Genomic DNA, 14,806 nt, shown 5'->3' on the forward strand with positions numbered 1-14,806 from the left:
GAGAAGAAGCTATGTCAAGCTTGCACGGATAAGGTGGTTAGGGCTGAGCACCCGTCATTGATTGACGAAATCCGCAGCTTGGTTACCCATCAGGTTCAAACCTCTTTAGCTGCCCTGCCCCCCCTCCACCTCCACTCCCTCCGATTGTGGGTTCACCACCCCCTAAAAAACGGAAGTTTCAAATAGAGGATTCAGAGTCAGAATCGGAAAGATCATACAATTTCGGGATCCGAGAATTGGGAACAACCAGGAACCTCTAGGTCAGCCGACGCTAGAAGGTACCTCCTTTCCACGGAATATGTGGAGGAGCTGGTCAGTGCAGTATGGGCCTAGAGGACGAACCCGTCACGCAGACAGCACAGGATCGCATGTTTGTGGATATGAGGGGCCTAAGCGAACAGGGTTTCCAGTTCACAGGAGTGTAGCAGATATGATTTCCCAGGAATGGGAGTATTCAGAAAAACGCTACTCGGACCCTTCAGAACTCCAACATAGATTTCCCCTAGAGGGAGAGGAATTTAGATGGGACATCCCGAAAGTAGATGTCCAGGTAGCAAGAGTGGTAAAAAAGACGGTTCTGCCGTTCGATGATGCATGCCAGCTTAGAGACCCGATGGACCGTAAAGCAGAAAGCCTCCTAAGAAAAGCCTGGGAAATCTCTGCCTTTACTTTAAAATCAGGAACCGCGTCCACCTGTGTCTCTAGGTCCCTCTTCCAATGGATTGAGGAGCTAGAGAACCATATTTCTCGTGGTACCTCAAGGAGTGACCTCCTTAACTCCCTTCTTATCTTGCAGAGAGCTACGGGTTTCCTGGCGGATGCATCAATGGAGATGATCCGTGCCTCTGCCAGGGCCAGGGTCCAGTCAAATTCCGCCAGGCGGGCCCTCTGGCTTAAAACATGGAGTGTAGATGTTACATCCAAAGTTAAACTCTGCTCTCTACCCTTCAAAGGCGAACATTTTTTCGGCCCGGCCTTAGATGAAATTCTAGAAAAGGCCACAGATAAAAAGAAGGTGCTTCCAGAGCAGAGGACCACAAAAAGCGTCTTTTTCGAGCCCCCCCACAGTCAGTCATCCCAACCGCGAGGAAAGGGAAAGACTGGAAGATGGAGCAACGCTAAAGGGAGAGGCAGGAACATCCTGGTCCCCCAGCAGCAGCAGCAACCTCAAGAAAAGCAATGACTCGACCCCGGTCGGGGGAAGGCTTTCGAGGTTTTTTTCTTGCTTGGCAGTTGATTTCCAACAGCCCCTGGGTCCTCAGTGTGATCAGAGAGGGCCTACTGCTAGAGCTCAAATCCTCCCCCCCCCCCCCCCCCCGCGGGGTATAAGAGTTACCTCCCTATCACCTCGGGAGATCCCAGCATTAAAATCCGGCATTCAGCTTCCTCTACACTCAAAAGCCATCTCTCGGGTCCCTGCGGAGGAACAAGGAAGGGGGCATTATTCCAGATTGTTCCTAGTAAAAAAGCCCACGGGGAGGCAAGAATAGTAATAAATCTGAAAGGCCTCAACCGACACATTGCGTACCGCAAATTCAAGATGGAGTCAGTAAAGACCGCCATTCCTCTGATAGGGCCGGCGTACTTCATGGCAACCATAGATCTGAAGGATGCTTATTTCCATATCCCCATACATCCTTCCCACAGGAAGTATCTGAGGTTTGCGATTCCTCTGGGTCCGGAAGTCAAGCACTTTCAATACAATGTGCTTCCCTTTGGAATATCCTCTGCCCCTCGAGTTTTTTCCAAAATTACGACAGAAGCCGTATCCTACATCAGAAGCCAGGGTATATGTATTGTACCTTACCTGGACGACCTACTGATAATAGGGTCCTCCTACCAGACCCTGGAAGACCAGGTAGCCCAGACTCTGGACATTTTTCAATCATTGGGGTGGATCCCAAATATAAAGAAATCACAAATTCAACCCTCTCAGGAGGTAAAATTTTTAGGAATCCTACTAGATTCAAAGAATCAAATGTCGTTCCTCCGGGAGGATCATCAGAGGTCCATAATGTCAAGAGTCTCAGATTTCAGGGGACAGAGGTCCCCGACCCTCAGGTCAGCCATGTCCATTCTAGGGTTAATGACCTCCTGTATCCAGTCGGTACCCTGGGCTCAGGCCCACTCCAGAACGCTCCAGTCCCATATCTTAAGAAACTGGAACAGGGATCACACCTGCCTGAACAAAAGAGTCCAGACCCCAGGAACAGTGAAAGCTTCACTGGCATGGTGGATGGACCGCAAAAACCTGTGCAGGGGAATCAACTGGTCCCAGATCCCCTTAGTTACGGTTACAACAGACGCCAGCAAAAAAGGCTGGGGAGCTGTAGTGTCTCGACAACCATTCCAGGGGCTATGGAGCCAGAAAATGAGTGCAAGATCCTCAAACTTCAGGGAGCTGAAGGCAGTGGAAGAAGCCCTCCGGGCAGCAAGACATCTGGTCCAAGATCAACATATCAGAGTGTACTCGGACAATGTAACAACAGTGGCACATCTCAGGCATCAGGGCGGCACAAGATCCAGCAACCTGGAGGGCCTCTCAGGACGAATATTTTGCTGGGCCGAAAGACACCTCCGTTCCCTGACAGCGGTCCACCTGAATGGTAGGCTAATCTTCAGGCAGATTTCCTGAGCAGAAAACGCATCCAGCCCGGCGAATGGACCCTGAATGGAAGAATCTTTCGAATACTAGTCAGCAGGTGGGGTCTCCCGGAGGTGGACCTTCTAGCCCCAGGAGAGAATGCTCAGGTGAGAGACTACTTCTCCCTGAACCCCAGGGACAGATCCCTGGGAGTGGACGCCTTCGCCCACAAGTGGAGATTCCGTCTGGCATATGCCTTCCCGCCAGTTCCAATCGTTGCTGCAACCCTGAGGAAAATCCGGGAGGATCAGACCCCAACCATTCTAGTAGCTCCGCTGTGGCCAAAGAGGAGATGTATTCGCTAATTACAGAACTACGGGTAGACGGGCCATTCATCCTGCCCATAGAAGACGACATTCTCTTACAGGGCCCTCTATATCACCCAAACCTCCAGGGAATGAAGTTAGCGGCCTGGTTTCTGAAGCCCAGATCTAGAGAGCCAAGGGGCTATCGGAGGCGGTAATTAAAACCCTCCAGAAATCTTGGAAGCCGGTCACCATTGCCATATATAATAAAATATGGAAGAGATTCTCCTCATGGTGTCTGCCAGACCTGCCCGACCCAGACAACCCTAACATTTCCCGCATCCTGGATTTCTTACAGAGGGGGCTGGAACTAGGTCTAAAACCTAGCACACTAAAAGTACAAGTATCGGCATTAAGCTCCATGTTTGACTGTGACTTGGCTAACCACAGGTGGATAAAATGATTCATGACATCAGCCGCTAGGCTCCATCCAAAAAGACTAGTTTCCGTTCCACCATGGGACTTGAATGTGATGCTTACGGGACTCACTCAATCACCCTTTGAGCCTCTGTCATCATGTACTTCTCAGCTCCTCACCTACAAATTAGCCTTCCTTATAGCAATAACCTCAGCAAGGCGAGTAGGAGAGCTCCAAGCTCTCTCAATCAAGGAACCCTACCTAACAGAGATGATTCCATAGTTCTCTCCCTTGATCAATCCATCTTTTCTACCAAAGGTTGTGTCTGACTTTCATAGGTCTCAGAATATAAGACGTATAATTCTCCACTACTTGGAGTACACCAAACCATATAGAATCGACCACAACCTATTTATCCATACCTCTGGTCCAAACAGAGGAAAGAAGGTGGCAAAGAACACCATTTGCCAATTGGATTAAAAAGGCTATCTCTGAAGCATACCTGGCGCAAAACATCACTCCCCCGGCAGGGATCAAAGCGCATTCAACACGATCTACCTCTACTTCATGGGCTGAGAGGGCAGGTGCATCTTCAGAGCAGATTTGTAAGGCAGCAACCTGGTCCTCCTTACATACTTTTACTAAACACTATAGATTAGACCTTGTTTCCAACAGGGATCTAGTATTTGGCTGGAAAGTTCTTCAGGCCGTTGTCCCCCCCCCTAGTGCAGTATAGGTTGTCATGCCTCCTATGCTGTCGTGGAAGGTTGCTAGAGAAAATAGAATTAGACTTACTGGTCATTCGGTTTCTAGAAACCTTCCACGACACAACTATTTCCCTCCCTGCATTCTTGGACAAATTCTGAGAATCCTAAGGTAACCGGTGCTATGGTAATCAGTTATAAGTCACTGGTGAGAGGGAGGTGGGAGGGACCTTTTAACCTCTCGTGCTTCCTGTCCCCCATTAGGGCGTGGAGACATCCTCCTCCTATGCTGTCGTGGAAGGTTGCTAGAAACCGAATTACCGGTAAGTCTAATTCTATTTTCACATGATGCATAAATGTTGCATTTTTTCTGTTATGTTTTATGCAGAAAATCTGCTGCTTTTAGCTGTCCAAACAAAGTGGATGTGATTTCATTAAAACTCCGGTTAATACAATTTTGAATGGTGCATTTTGATTCTGTTTAGGCTTCTATGAGGAGCATGAATACAGCACGGCATCCATGTGCTGTATGTGTTTTTTATGCACCCATAGACTTGTATTGGCACTTGCCATCTGTACTGCTGGAAAAAACAGACATGTCTCCTTGTGATTTTGCATGGACACACCTTCCATGTAAAAACATGGATATGTGAATGGCAGCATAGGTTACAGTGGGCTTGTGGAATCTGAGACAAAGAGGGTACCATATGTACTGGAAAGACGGATGTGTGAAGGAAGCCTTATCTCAAGCAGAAGTTCCAAATTACATTTTAGTTTTAGACTATATTCATTATTTTAATTGTGAATTGTGTTAATTACTTTTCATATCTATAAACAAAGTTTCCTCTCTCTTAGACCATGTTCACACAATCGTACAAAAAAATCAGCCAATTTTCATCCAGAAAATTTTATAGATCATCAGTTAATAATTTACAAGACCAAACATAGTTTTCCAGCGTCTCTCTCTGAATGGACACTGCAGTGGTCAGCTAGGTAAGCTGAGCAGTCTGTGTGTTGGAGCTGCAGAGTAAGGTGTGGATGCCTCAGCCTCGTGGTCAGTGTGAATTGTGCATAGAGTTGAATTCTTCTGTTTGGTGCTGGAAACTGCTGTAGCTCACACTGAAGGTGAGACCGAGTCTGGTGGGATCGTGCCTCTTCTGTGTGTGACGTTTGTTCCAGGACAAAGGACTGTAATCTGTTCGTGTGAACCCGCACTGACATATGTGCCCACTGAGTGAAGAGTTTATTTGCTGTTACACCTTTGTGCCCAGAAGAGGCAGATTTTTGGTTTTGAATGCCTTGGAGTTTGGGATAAGTAAAAGCATGCTGTATTACTGTATAAAACAAGAAGCATATAATGAACAATAAAATTTCAACATTTTATTAGAAGTACTAAAAGGGACAAACAGTACGTTTAAAACCAATCACAAACTAAAATGTTTCTATACAAATGCACAAAGCATGGGCAACAAACAAGCAGAATTGGATCTACTAACACAGGAGAAGACATATGTCATTGGAATCACTGAAACTTGGTGGGACGATACATATGATTGGAATACAAGGCTAGAAGGATACAACTTATTTGCAAGAAACAGACTTGATAAACGAGGAGGAGGTGTCGCATTGTATGTCAGAAAAGTGTATATCTGCACAGAGATTGAAGCTTCAGAGACTGGGAGCTCTGTGGAAACTGGGTAAGAATACAAGGGGAGAACAACAGAAGGATGGGAAATTTTGAAAAATGAGATTCTCAAAGCACAATCGTTAACAATTCCGAAAAAAAGGAAAAATAGGAAGCATTTAAGGAAACCTGGATGGATGAACACAAAATTTAAACACATACTAAAAAGGAAGAAAGAAATGTTTATTAAATGGAAAGAGGGAGGCATATCTAAAGAAGTATATAGTGCTGTCTGCAGGAGACGCATCAGATTATCTAAAGCTGACAATGAATTAAGGCTTGCAAGTGACCTCAAAAGCAATAAAAAAGGATTTTGGGGATATGTCAAAAGTAAAAGGTCAAAGATGCTATAGGATTTTGACAAGATGAAAATGATGAAATGGTAAGAAAGAATGTTTAGAAGGCCAAACTTTTAAATTCCTATTTTGCATCTGTTTTCTCTCAGACAGGAAATGTAATATCAACTGATCTTCACTGTCCTATTAAAGGAATAGAAGAATCTAGGTTATCCATAAACAGAAAGATAGTGTGGGAATACGTAGCTAACATAAATGAATTCAAGTCTCCAGGTCCAGATGAATTACACCCCAGAGTACAGAAGGAGAAAGCAGAAGAAATTTTTGAACCACACTCCATAATGTTTGAAAATTCTTGACGATCAAGAGAAGTCCCAGAAGACTGGAGAAGAGCAAATGTTGTTCCTGTCTTCAAAAAGGGGAAGAGGGTGGATCCAGGGAACTATAGGCCGGTGAGTCTGACTTCTATACTAGGAAAGATCTTTGAACAAATTATCAAACATCATGTATGTACGTACCTGGGTAAGAATGAAGTGATAAACCAGAGCCAGCATGGGTTTGTAACTAATAAGTCATGTCAGACTAACTTAAATTCCTTCTATGACAGATTCACTGACTGGGTGGATCAGGGAAATGCTGTAGATATAGTATATCTTGACTTCAGCAAAGCATTTCACACAATATCTCACACCATCCTTATTGAAAAAATGACTAAGTATAGAATGAACAAGGGAACTGTTAGATGGATTCATAACTGGCTTAGCGATCAGACCCAAAGAGTGGTCGTAAATGGCTGCATATCCAGTTATAAGAATATCTCAAGTGGGGTACCACAGGGTTCTGTCCTGGTCTCTGTATTGTTCAACATTTTAATGATTTAATTGAAGGAATTGAGGGTACACTCATTAAATTTGCTGATTACACAAAGCTAGGAGGGATAACTAATACTAGAGAAGAGAGCGAGGATTCAAAAAGATATAAATAAACTGGAGCAGTGGGCAGCAGCTAACAGAATGTTTTTTAATAGGGAAAAATGCAAAGTACTACATTTGGGCAATAAAAATCAAAAAAGCATATACAGAATGGTAGGAATAGGGCTAAGGAACAGCACATGTGAAAAAGACTTGGGTATACTAATAGATCATAAACAAAACATGAGTCAACAGTGTGATGCAGCAGCAAAAAAGGCAAATGCAATTCTGGGATGTATTAACAGAAGCATACAGTCTAGATAATGTGAAGTCATTATCGCCCACTACTCCTCTTTGGTCAGACCTCATCTGGAATACTGTGTCCAGTTTTGGGCACCACATTTTAAAAAAGACATCAGCAAACTGGAGCAAGTTCAGAGAAGAGCGACCAGATTGGTGACTTGTCTGCCAACAATGTCCTATGAGAAACGGTTACAGTATTTGGGAATGTTTAGCTTGCAAAAGAAGACTGAGAGGAGACTTAATGGCTGTCTACAAATATCTCAAGGGCTGTCACATTGTAGAAGGATGATCTTTATTCTCATTTGCACAAGAAAAGACTAGAAGCAATGTGATGAAACTGAATGGGAGGAGACACAGATTAGATATTAGAAAAAAACTTTTTGACATTTAGAGTGATCAATGAGTGGAACAGGCTGCCACAAGAGGTGGTGAGTTCTCCTTCCATGGAAGTTTTCAGAGGCTGGACACACATCTGTCTGGGATGATTTAGTGAATCCTGCTTTGAGCAGAGGGTTGCACCAGATGACCCAGGAGGTCCCTTCCAACTCTACCATTCTATATAAAAAAAAAACATTGCCAATATTGCATGGTGATGAGTCAAAGAAAATAAGTGGCACTTCCAGATAGTGGGAAAGACTAAAATGCTAATACACCATAAGGATAGAAGAGTTAAAATGTGAGCAGCTAATGTACCAAGCATAGTAAGTTTCCACCCAAACCACTAATCATAAATTGTATATACTATATTCCAATGATTCAACACGTCTGAAGTACCTACAATGCATCTAAGTTACACCACTAAAGTGTGGATATTTCACCCTTAGCATCCTAAATAAATATCACAAATATAGTTAGCATGTCTTACCAGGAACCATGCGATGGTGCCACTTCCCCTACGTGCGTTTCGGCGGCATGCCTTCGTCAGGGAGAGTGCCATCATGAAAAAATATTCCAATAATTTACTACCCTAACAGATACCCTATAGTAGGCCTGAAATTGCCCCTGCCTGACTGTGGAGGTTGGCACCCTAACAAATGATTTTTTTGGTGCCCCCACTCAATGTAGGCTGTCCCTCACTGCCCTATTATGCCCTACCAAAACAGGTGGGAAAACAATGTTATAGGGCAGAGATGAAGAGAGTCTTAGAACTACTGATAATTTTCCAAAGGGTATCTTAAAGGCACATAGATACTCCGAATTAAACATCAAAAATCATGATTAGCACACCACCATGTCACATGTTATAGAGGGCTATTAACTGATACAAGCCCATGTAGATAACCTGATAAAGCAGACTTGATATTTCATTTTTAGTCTAGGGAACATGTGTGCCCCATAATGACAACCGCAGTCATAGTTAGAGTCCCACAGTATACAAAATGAACTAGATCCAGTGCCATACCACTATACAATAGCGGAAAAGTTTTGGAGCATAACTTATCATGATTCAGATGCACCCCGATGCGTTTCCCCGTCAGTAGCACGGTTCATCAGGAGGTTGAAAAGATAGAGATGCCTGATGTCATGATGGATGACATCCGCTCGTGTTTCCAGAGCCAAAAGCACCTGATAGACATATGATGCGTTCCAAGTTGTGGAACGCCTGGAAATGCGTATCGGGAGAAATCAATACACCACGTGACACATCCTAGAGGAGAATTCCCCCACTCCACTCTTAATACACATTATTTGAAAAGAAGCGGGTCATCTTCCATAAAATAAGAAATCTACTATTTTCTATATACAGCGTTATAATAAAAAAAGGCATAGATTATCAATACATTACCAAAAGATACTGAAAACTAGTCAGTAGTGATCTTTTAGCCCTCAATGGGGACCATGTAGAAACATGTAGTAATATGGCGTTATAGCGTAGCCTATCACCACCAATTTAGCAGACAAAGAAACACAAAAAGCAGGTGAATATTGTAGTCTGGTATTAGGCCATAATAAACAAAAAAGAGCGCTCCACACATTAGTGAAAAGAAACTTTGCATTTAATCCGCCTTCTGTGGCAACGTTTCGATCGCAATGATCTTTCTATCGTCTGGTTTTAGGGTCATGAGCAATACATTGTTTCAAATAAAACATGTATAGGAGAGGCATTCATTTAGCCCCTTTGGGGAGAGGGATTGAAATGGGAGGCTGAGTGGATTTTCAGATTACTTTTTTACTGTGGCTTCTTACTTGAAGTCATATTAGTGGAGATCGTATGTGCAAATTACTTTTAGTGCATTTCAGAGAAATTCCCTCTGGTCATGTTTTATCAACACCAGATTTTCCAATCATCATTATTGTACATTTTACTACTGTCATTCTTGAATATTCATTTCCTTGCCAGCGTGCTTCTGGTTATTCCATAGCTTGAATTTTATTGTTTTTTACATTGTTCTATATTATAATAAAGATTTCAGTTTTTAATCACCACAACTGCAATATATTGTCTTTCCTCTGTACACCATCTGAGGATTTGTATACTTATATCCATGATTGGACTTTTTTTGCCCTTATATTTCTCTAATACTGTGCTAATATAGGAAGGCATACATGTAGGGTGACGCACAACCTATCTTCCCTAGACTCTTCCTATTGTGTTATGTATTTATCCATTAGTTCTAAAGTAAATGCGCTAATCACTTTTTTTTTTTTTTCATCCCAGTGGATAATTTTTCTGGAATTATCATTATAAGACCCTCTACAAACTCCTTTTTTAACAAAAACTTTTGGTATTTGACTTTTAGAAATATTTATTAAAAGTTACTTTTTAAAGGGTTTTTTGGTTCATACTCTGTTCCCAATTCATCAAGACCCTACTATATTTTTCTGGTTTTTGACTATGGTCTCTATGGACCCATTTTTCATTATAATGATATATCCAAGTGATACACGGTATTTGGTTGTTTCCTTCATGTGTATACTGTGATGTGCACTTCATCCTGTAATTTCTTAAACTTTATCGGTTTAAAGAAAAAATGAAAAATCACTTCAGCAGTGTTTGGCAGAATCTTCCTATTCTTTTTTTGGTATTTTCTTTTAGTGACCTACGAGACCTGAACAGGCAATATCTGATTGCTTATATTATACTGTAAACATAATGTAATATACTGTAATATCAGAGTATTTCAGGATATAAAGAAAATGTCAGTCTCCTATAAAGCTCAGCCAGTACCAAGACCATGTAGCGAGGGGTGATCATAGCTAGGTGCATGCAAGTACGACAAACACTCCTTTAAAATGCCACTGTCAGAGATTGATAGCAGTATATAAATGGTCAAAAGCAGCGATCAGCACTCCGCTTCAGCCGCTGCTGTGACACAGACTCCATCTGTGGTTGACTACACCGCCAGTGAGCTGTAGGTCAAGCAGAGGAAGGTGGGACTGGGTGGCGTATACCACAAGGAGGCGGAGGCCCGCAACGAGCTTTCACCAACACAAAGCAGGGAAGCCTCATTTGCATATTAATTAAAACAACAATTTGAAAAAAATCAGTAAGCATCAGATTGTATAACTAAAGGTGGGGATTATCTTTCAGAAAGCAATGTAACCATATAAACAGTTTAGGAGGATGGATTGTACTGACAGACTCCCTTCAAGGTTTAATCGTAAATTTAGGTTTATAATATTTTTACGTTTGTATTTTTCAATCATTTTGCCAGTCTTGTGTTTATTTTGTCTTTATTAATTGACATATATTATTCATCAGCATTATTATTATTAATAGAAAAATCTATATTTTCTTTTAGATTCCAGTCTGAGAGAGAAAGTGGAGACAGGAATTTTGCAATTGGATATTACTTGAAAGAAAAAAAGGTTTCTATTTTTTGTTTCCTTTCCTTATAATGCAATTAAAGATATTTGTATAATTCATATACAGTGATAAAATGATAAGCGCTAACACAGGAAGTGAAGAACATCTATTATCTTGCTACAAATTGCACCTCCTAAGGGTTAACAGTGAATTTTTGAAGCTGATGTGTTGGAAGCAGGAAAAATAGTTAAAAGTAGGGATCGGACCAAATCTCACAGAGGACAAATTGTGGTGGCTGTAGCATCTTCCAAATGTTTGGTCTTGTGGGGTTCTCCTTGCATAGTTTCAAAAGTGGCCCAAGGAATGACATCTACTACGAGGCTATAGGAGCTTAGCGCTCCTTGATTAGTAACCAATCCATGCAGGCTTTACATTGCAAGTTAGCGTACGCCATCTGCTGCTAATCTTCGTGTCCGATACCATAGGATATTGAAGGTCCAGTGAAGTTCATTCTTTTAGTTGGAGCTGTTTTGGTGGCACGATGTTAGGCAGGTGGTTTTCATGTTCAATGATCCCTAATATATAAAGTAATTTATAAATACTTTGTTCAGTGTATACAAAACACTGTATATACAGATATGCAGTATATACAGATATACTGTGTTTTGTATACACTGGACAAAGTATTTATAAATTACCGTACTTTTTGCTGTGAAAATAATGCTTGGGAAAGGCCCCACTGCGTAAGGCTCAATCCGGATACTGTGTGTGTGTATGTATGTATGTGTATATAATATATATATATATATATATTTCTCAATTATTAACTTCTGTCATAAAAGGTTACCAGAAACTAGTGCATGTTTCTGTCAAAATCCATATATATTGTAACATTATCCACTAGAGTACAGAAAACTGATCCTAATCACTGAATCTAGATACGGACCAAAAAAGAATATCAAGAACTTGGAGTTAAAAAAGAATAAATACGAGGCGACTATGTAAATCTTGCTGATTTGGGGTATTACGAGCACTTTATTTTTGTAAAAAGCAGATAATCTCTGTTATCACATTTTTTAAATCATATTTACTAACAAAGTATACACAATTAAAACAAGAAATGCTTTTATGATTTCATGAACATTGACCAAATCAAGTAATAAAGAAATACTAGGTTAGATTCAAATGCTTGTGTTTCATGGTTGATATACTTTATACATTTTTTTTTTTTGACCCCTTGACACCCATGCTAATAAAATAAAATATATTTATTTGGTGATCCCTTGGCATATGCAAACTTTCTTTTTGCTTGTCTATATCATTCAAGTATGTGCTAGGTTGATCCCTATTGGGAGCCTGTGTGTTGTATCATACTGTATATAGGGGTGGTGTGGGATCATACTGTAAATGGGGGTCCTGTGTAAGATTATAATGTATTTGCAGGCTGTGTGTGGGCTCATACTGTACATGGGGGAGATATATGTAGGCTCATACTGTATATGGATGACACTGTTTTCATACTATATATGGTGTGAGGACCATCATACTGTGTGTGGGATGATGTGAGGACAGGATGTGGGAGATCATACGGTGTGGGGGGCTGGGAGGACCATTTACCATGTGTGAAGAGGGCTCTGAGAATAATCACACTGACTATGGCTACAAGGGACATCATGGTTCTCTGTGCGGGCTCTGGGGCCATCATAAGATGTATGTGACTGTTGGGGGTTTTGAGGGCAATCATAAAATGTGTTGGGGGCTGTGAGGAACATCATACAATGTGTGGGGGCTGTGAGGACTGTCATACTGTAATGACCAGGCTGACCGTTCCCTGCTTTCCACCCCCACACGATGTCCGCAGCCGAAGGAATTATGACACACACCGGTCTCTGGGATAACAGTTGCTTTTACTTCAGCAGGAATGGGAATTATAACTTGGAACAAATAAGGAACAGTCTCTCATGGGTAGTCCACAGCAACTACAGTTCACACTTATATGCTGAGATGTGATTGGGGTCTGGAGCTTTACGAGCACAGGACAGTGTCTTTTGGTATTTTACAGAGGGAGGTAGACGCAGCAATTAGAGTTTACAGACCTGTACTTGGGGTCATCTCCACAGTGTGTCACGGCACGTGCACAAGTACTTATAGGTGAATGTAGAAACCATGGTGAATCCTGTCATAAAGACTTTAGATGTGGTGAATCCTGTCAGCAATTCTTTAGATGTGGTAAATTCTGTCAGCAATACTTTACATGTGGTGAATCCTGTCAGAAATAGAATGATGTCTGTACAGGTTAGAGGGAACTTAGGCTTTTAAGTCTGCAGGAGATCTTGAGGTAAAAACCTCCTCCATGTGTGTTCTGCTCTCCCTGAAGGCATCCCTCAGACTTAAGAACATTCTATACTTGCCTGGAAAAACAGCTCCTCCTATTGACCATGTGACTAGGAGCTGGCCAATAGGAGACCGAATTCACATCTCAGATCCTACCAAAACAATAATTTAGTCTTTGTACATTTTCACCATTAGATGGCGACAGAACACAGCAAACGAGAAATGCATTGCATCTAAAATGAAGGTGATTAGAAATGGAGAATTACAGCTCACAAATAATGTAGAGGGCCAGTTAGAGAGTGAGCAGTAGTGTACAGAAGCTACTCACAATTCAGTATTACTTAAAGGGACAGACACACTCTGGACTGGGTCACTACAATACTATATGTGTGGGGCTATGTGAAACATCATTGTGTGTATGGGGAGAACTATGAAATCCATCATACTGCGTGGGGAGCTGTAGGGACATCACACCAAAATTGTGTAAGGGATGCAAGATCAGCCCATTTAAATAAGCAATGTCCAGACCTCAGGTGCAACAGTAAGAAAAAGTTGCTTTTACTGGAGCAGTTGATGATTACAGCTCTCCACAGTTATTCTGTACACTGAGCCAACAGCTCCTCATGGTGTGATGACCCCAGCTCTTTTCTGGCAATGCGTAGTAGTTCCTCACTCCCGCTGCATATAGCACTATATGTGCTCTAAAACTTCTCCTGTCAGCCTAGTCATCCTCGGAAACCTCAGGCTTACAGGAAAGTACCTCAGTTCTCTTCCTGTCATTGACCACTAAGGATCGTGTCTAGACATCTCTCCTCTGATCCCTATCTAACATCATCTGGCAGCTGGGCACTTCTTGAATCAAGCAGGACACTATGTCCCATGTGGCTGCACAGATTTTGCTGAAGTCCCAACAGCGACCACAGCAAAGACTCTGGCTGGTCTCCTTGATCTCCAGCATCACTCAATCCCACGGTACAAGGTTGCTTCTCCTGGGCTCGGTAGCTCTCCTGCAGTGGCTGCTACCCACCAAACTTCACAATAGCCCTTACTGTAATTACATGTGTGAATGTAAAAATGGCTGAAGAGCTGGCTTCTCACGCCATCAGAGTTGACAGACATTTGTGACCCCTGTCTTTGCATGGCGCCACACTCCCTCCTTCCTAAATTTAGTTAGTTCGTAAGTCTAACTTGTTATATAAACAAAGCAGAAGTTATAAACATTGAACAAATGAGAAAGTTATGCATTTACATCTATGGTAAACATGATAAATTCAATATGGCAGGATAAATGCAATAAGGCAGGTATGGGAGCCACAACACCCACTTGAATGAAAGTCTTGAAAGAGAGAAGCCAGCTTAGGGTACTTTCACACATCAGGTTTTCGGCGTCAGGCGCGATCCGGCGTCCTGCCGGAGCGCCGGATCCGGCAAATATTTCGTAAAACCGAATGTGACGGATCCGTTTTTCTGCCGGATCCGTCTTGTTCTTCACAGACAAAACCGGATCCGGTTCATCCGG

The 14,806-nt window shown here is 42.1% G+C and overlaps 1 protein-coding gene across 5 annotated transcripts in view; it reads left to right on the plus strand.

The window, feature by feature from the left end:
* The window catches only part of LOC141067709 (glutaminase kidney isoform, mitochondrial-like), a 484,569-nt gene that overhangs the window by 225,240 nt on the left and 244,523 nt on the right, over positions 1-14,806 (plus strand). For all 5 annotated transcript variants that reach the window (XR_012226460.1, XR_012226459.1, XM_073558127.1 and 2 more), the window contains exon 10: positions 10,949-11,015. Coding sequence is in view for 3 of the 5 variants with exons in the window: in XM_073558127.1 (XP_073414228.1) it covers positions 10,949-11,015 (67 nt within the window). In the remaining 2 variants the exon portion in view is untranslated. The remainder of the gene's footprint in view (positions 1-10,948; positions 11,016-14,806) is intronic.

The sequence above is a fragment of the Dendrobates tinctorius genome, unplaced genomic scaffold, assembly GCF_039654945.1.
Source record: "Dendrobates tinctorius isolate UK_male_01 unplaced genomic scaffold, ASM3965494v1 ptg000254l, whole genome shotgun sequence".
Lineage (NCBI taxonomy): Eukaryota > Metazoa > Chordata > Amphibia > Anura > Dendrobatidae > Dendrobates > Dendrobates tinctorius.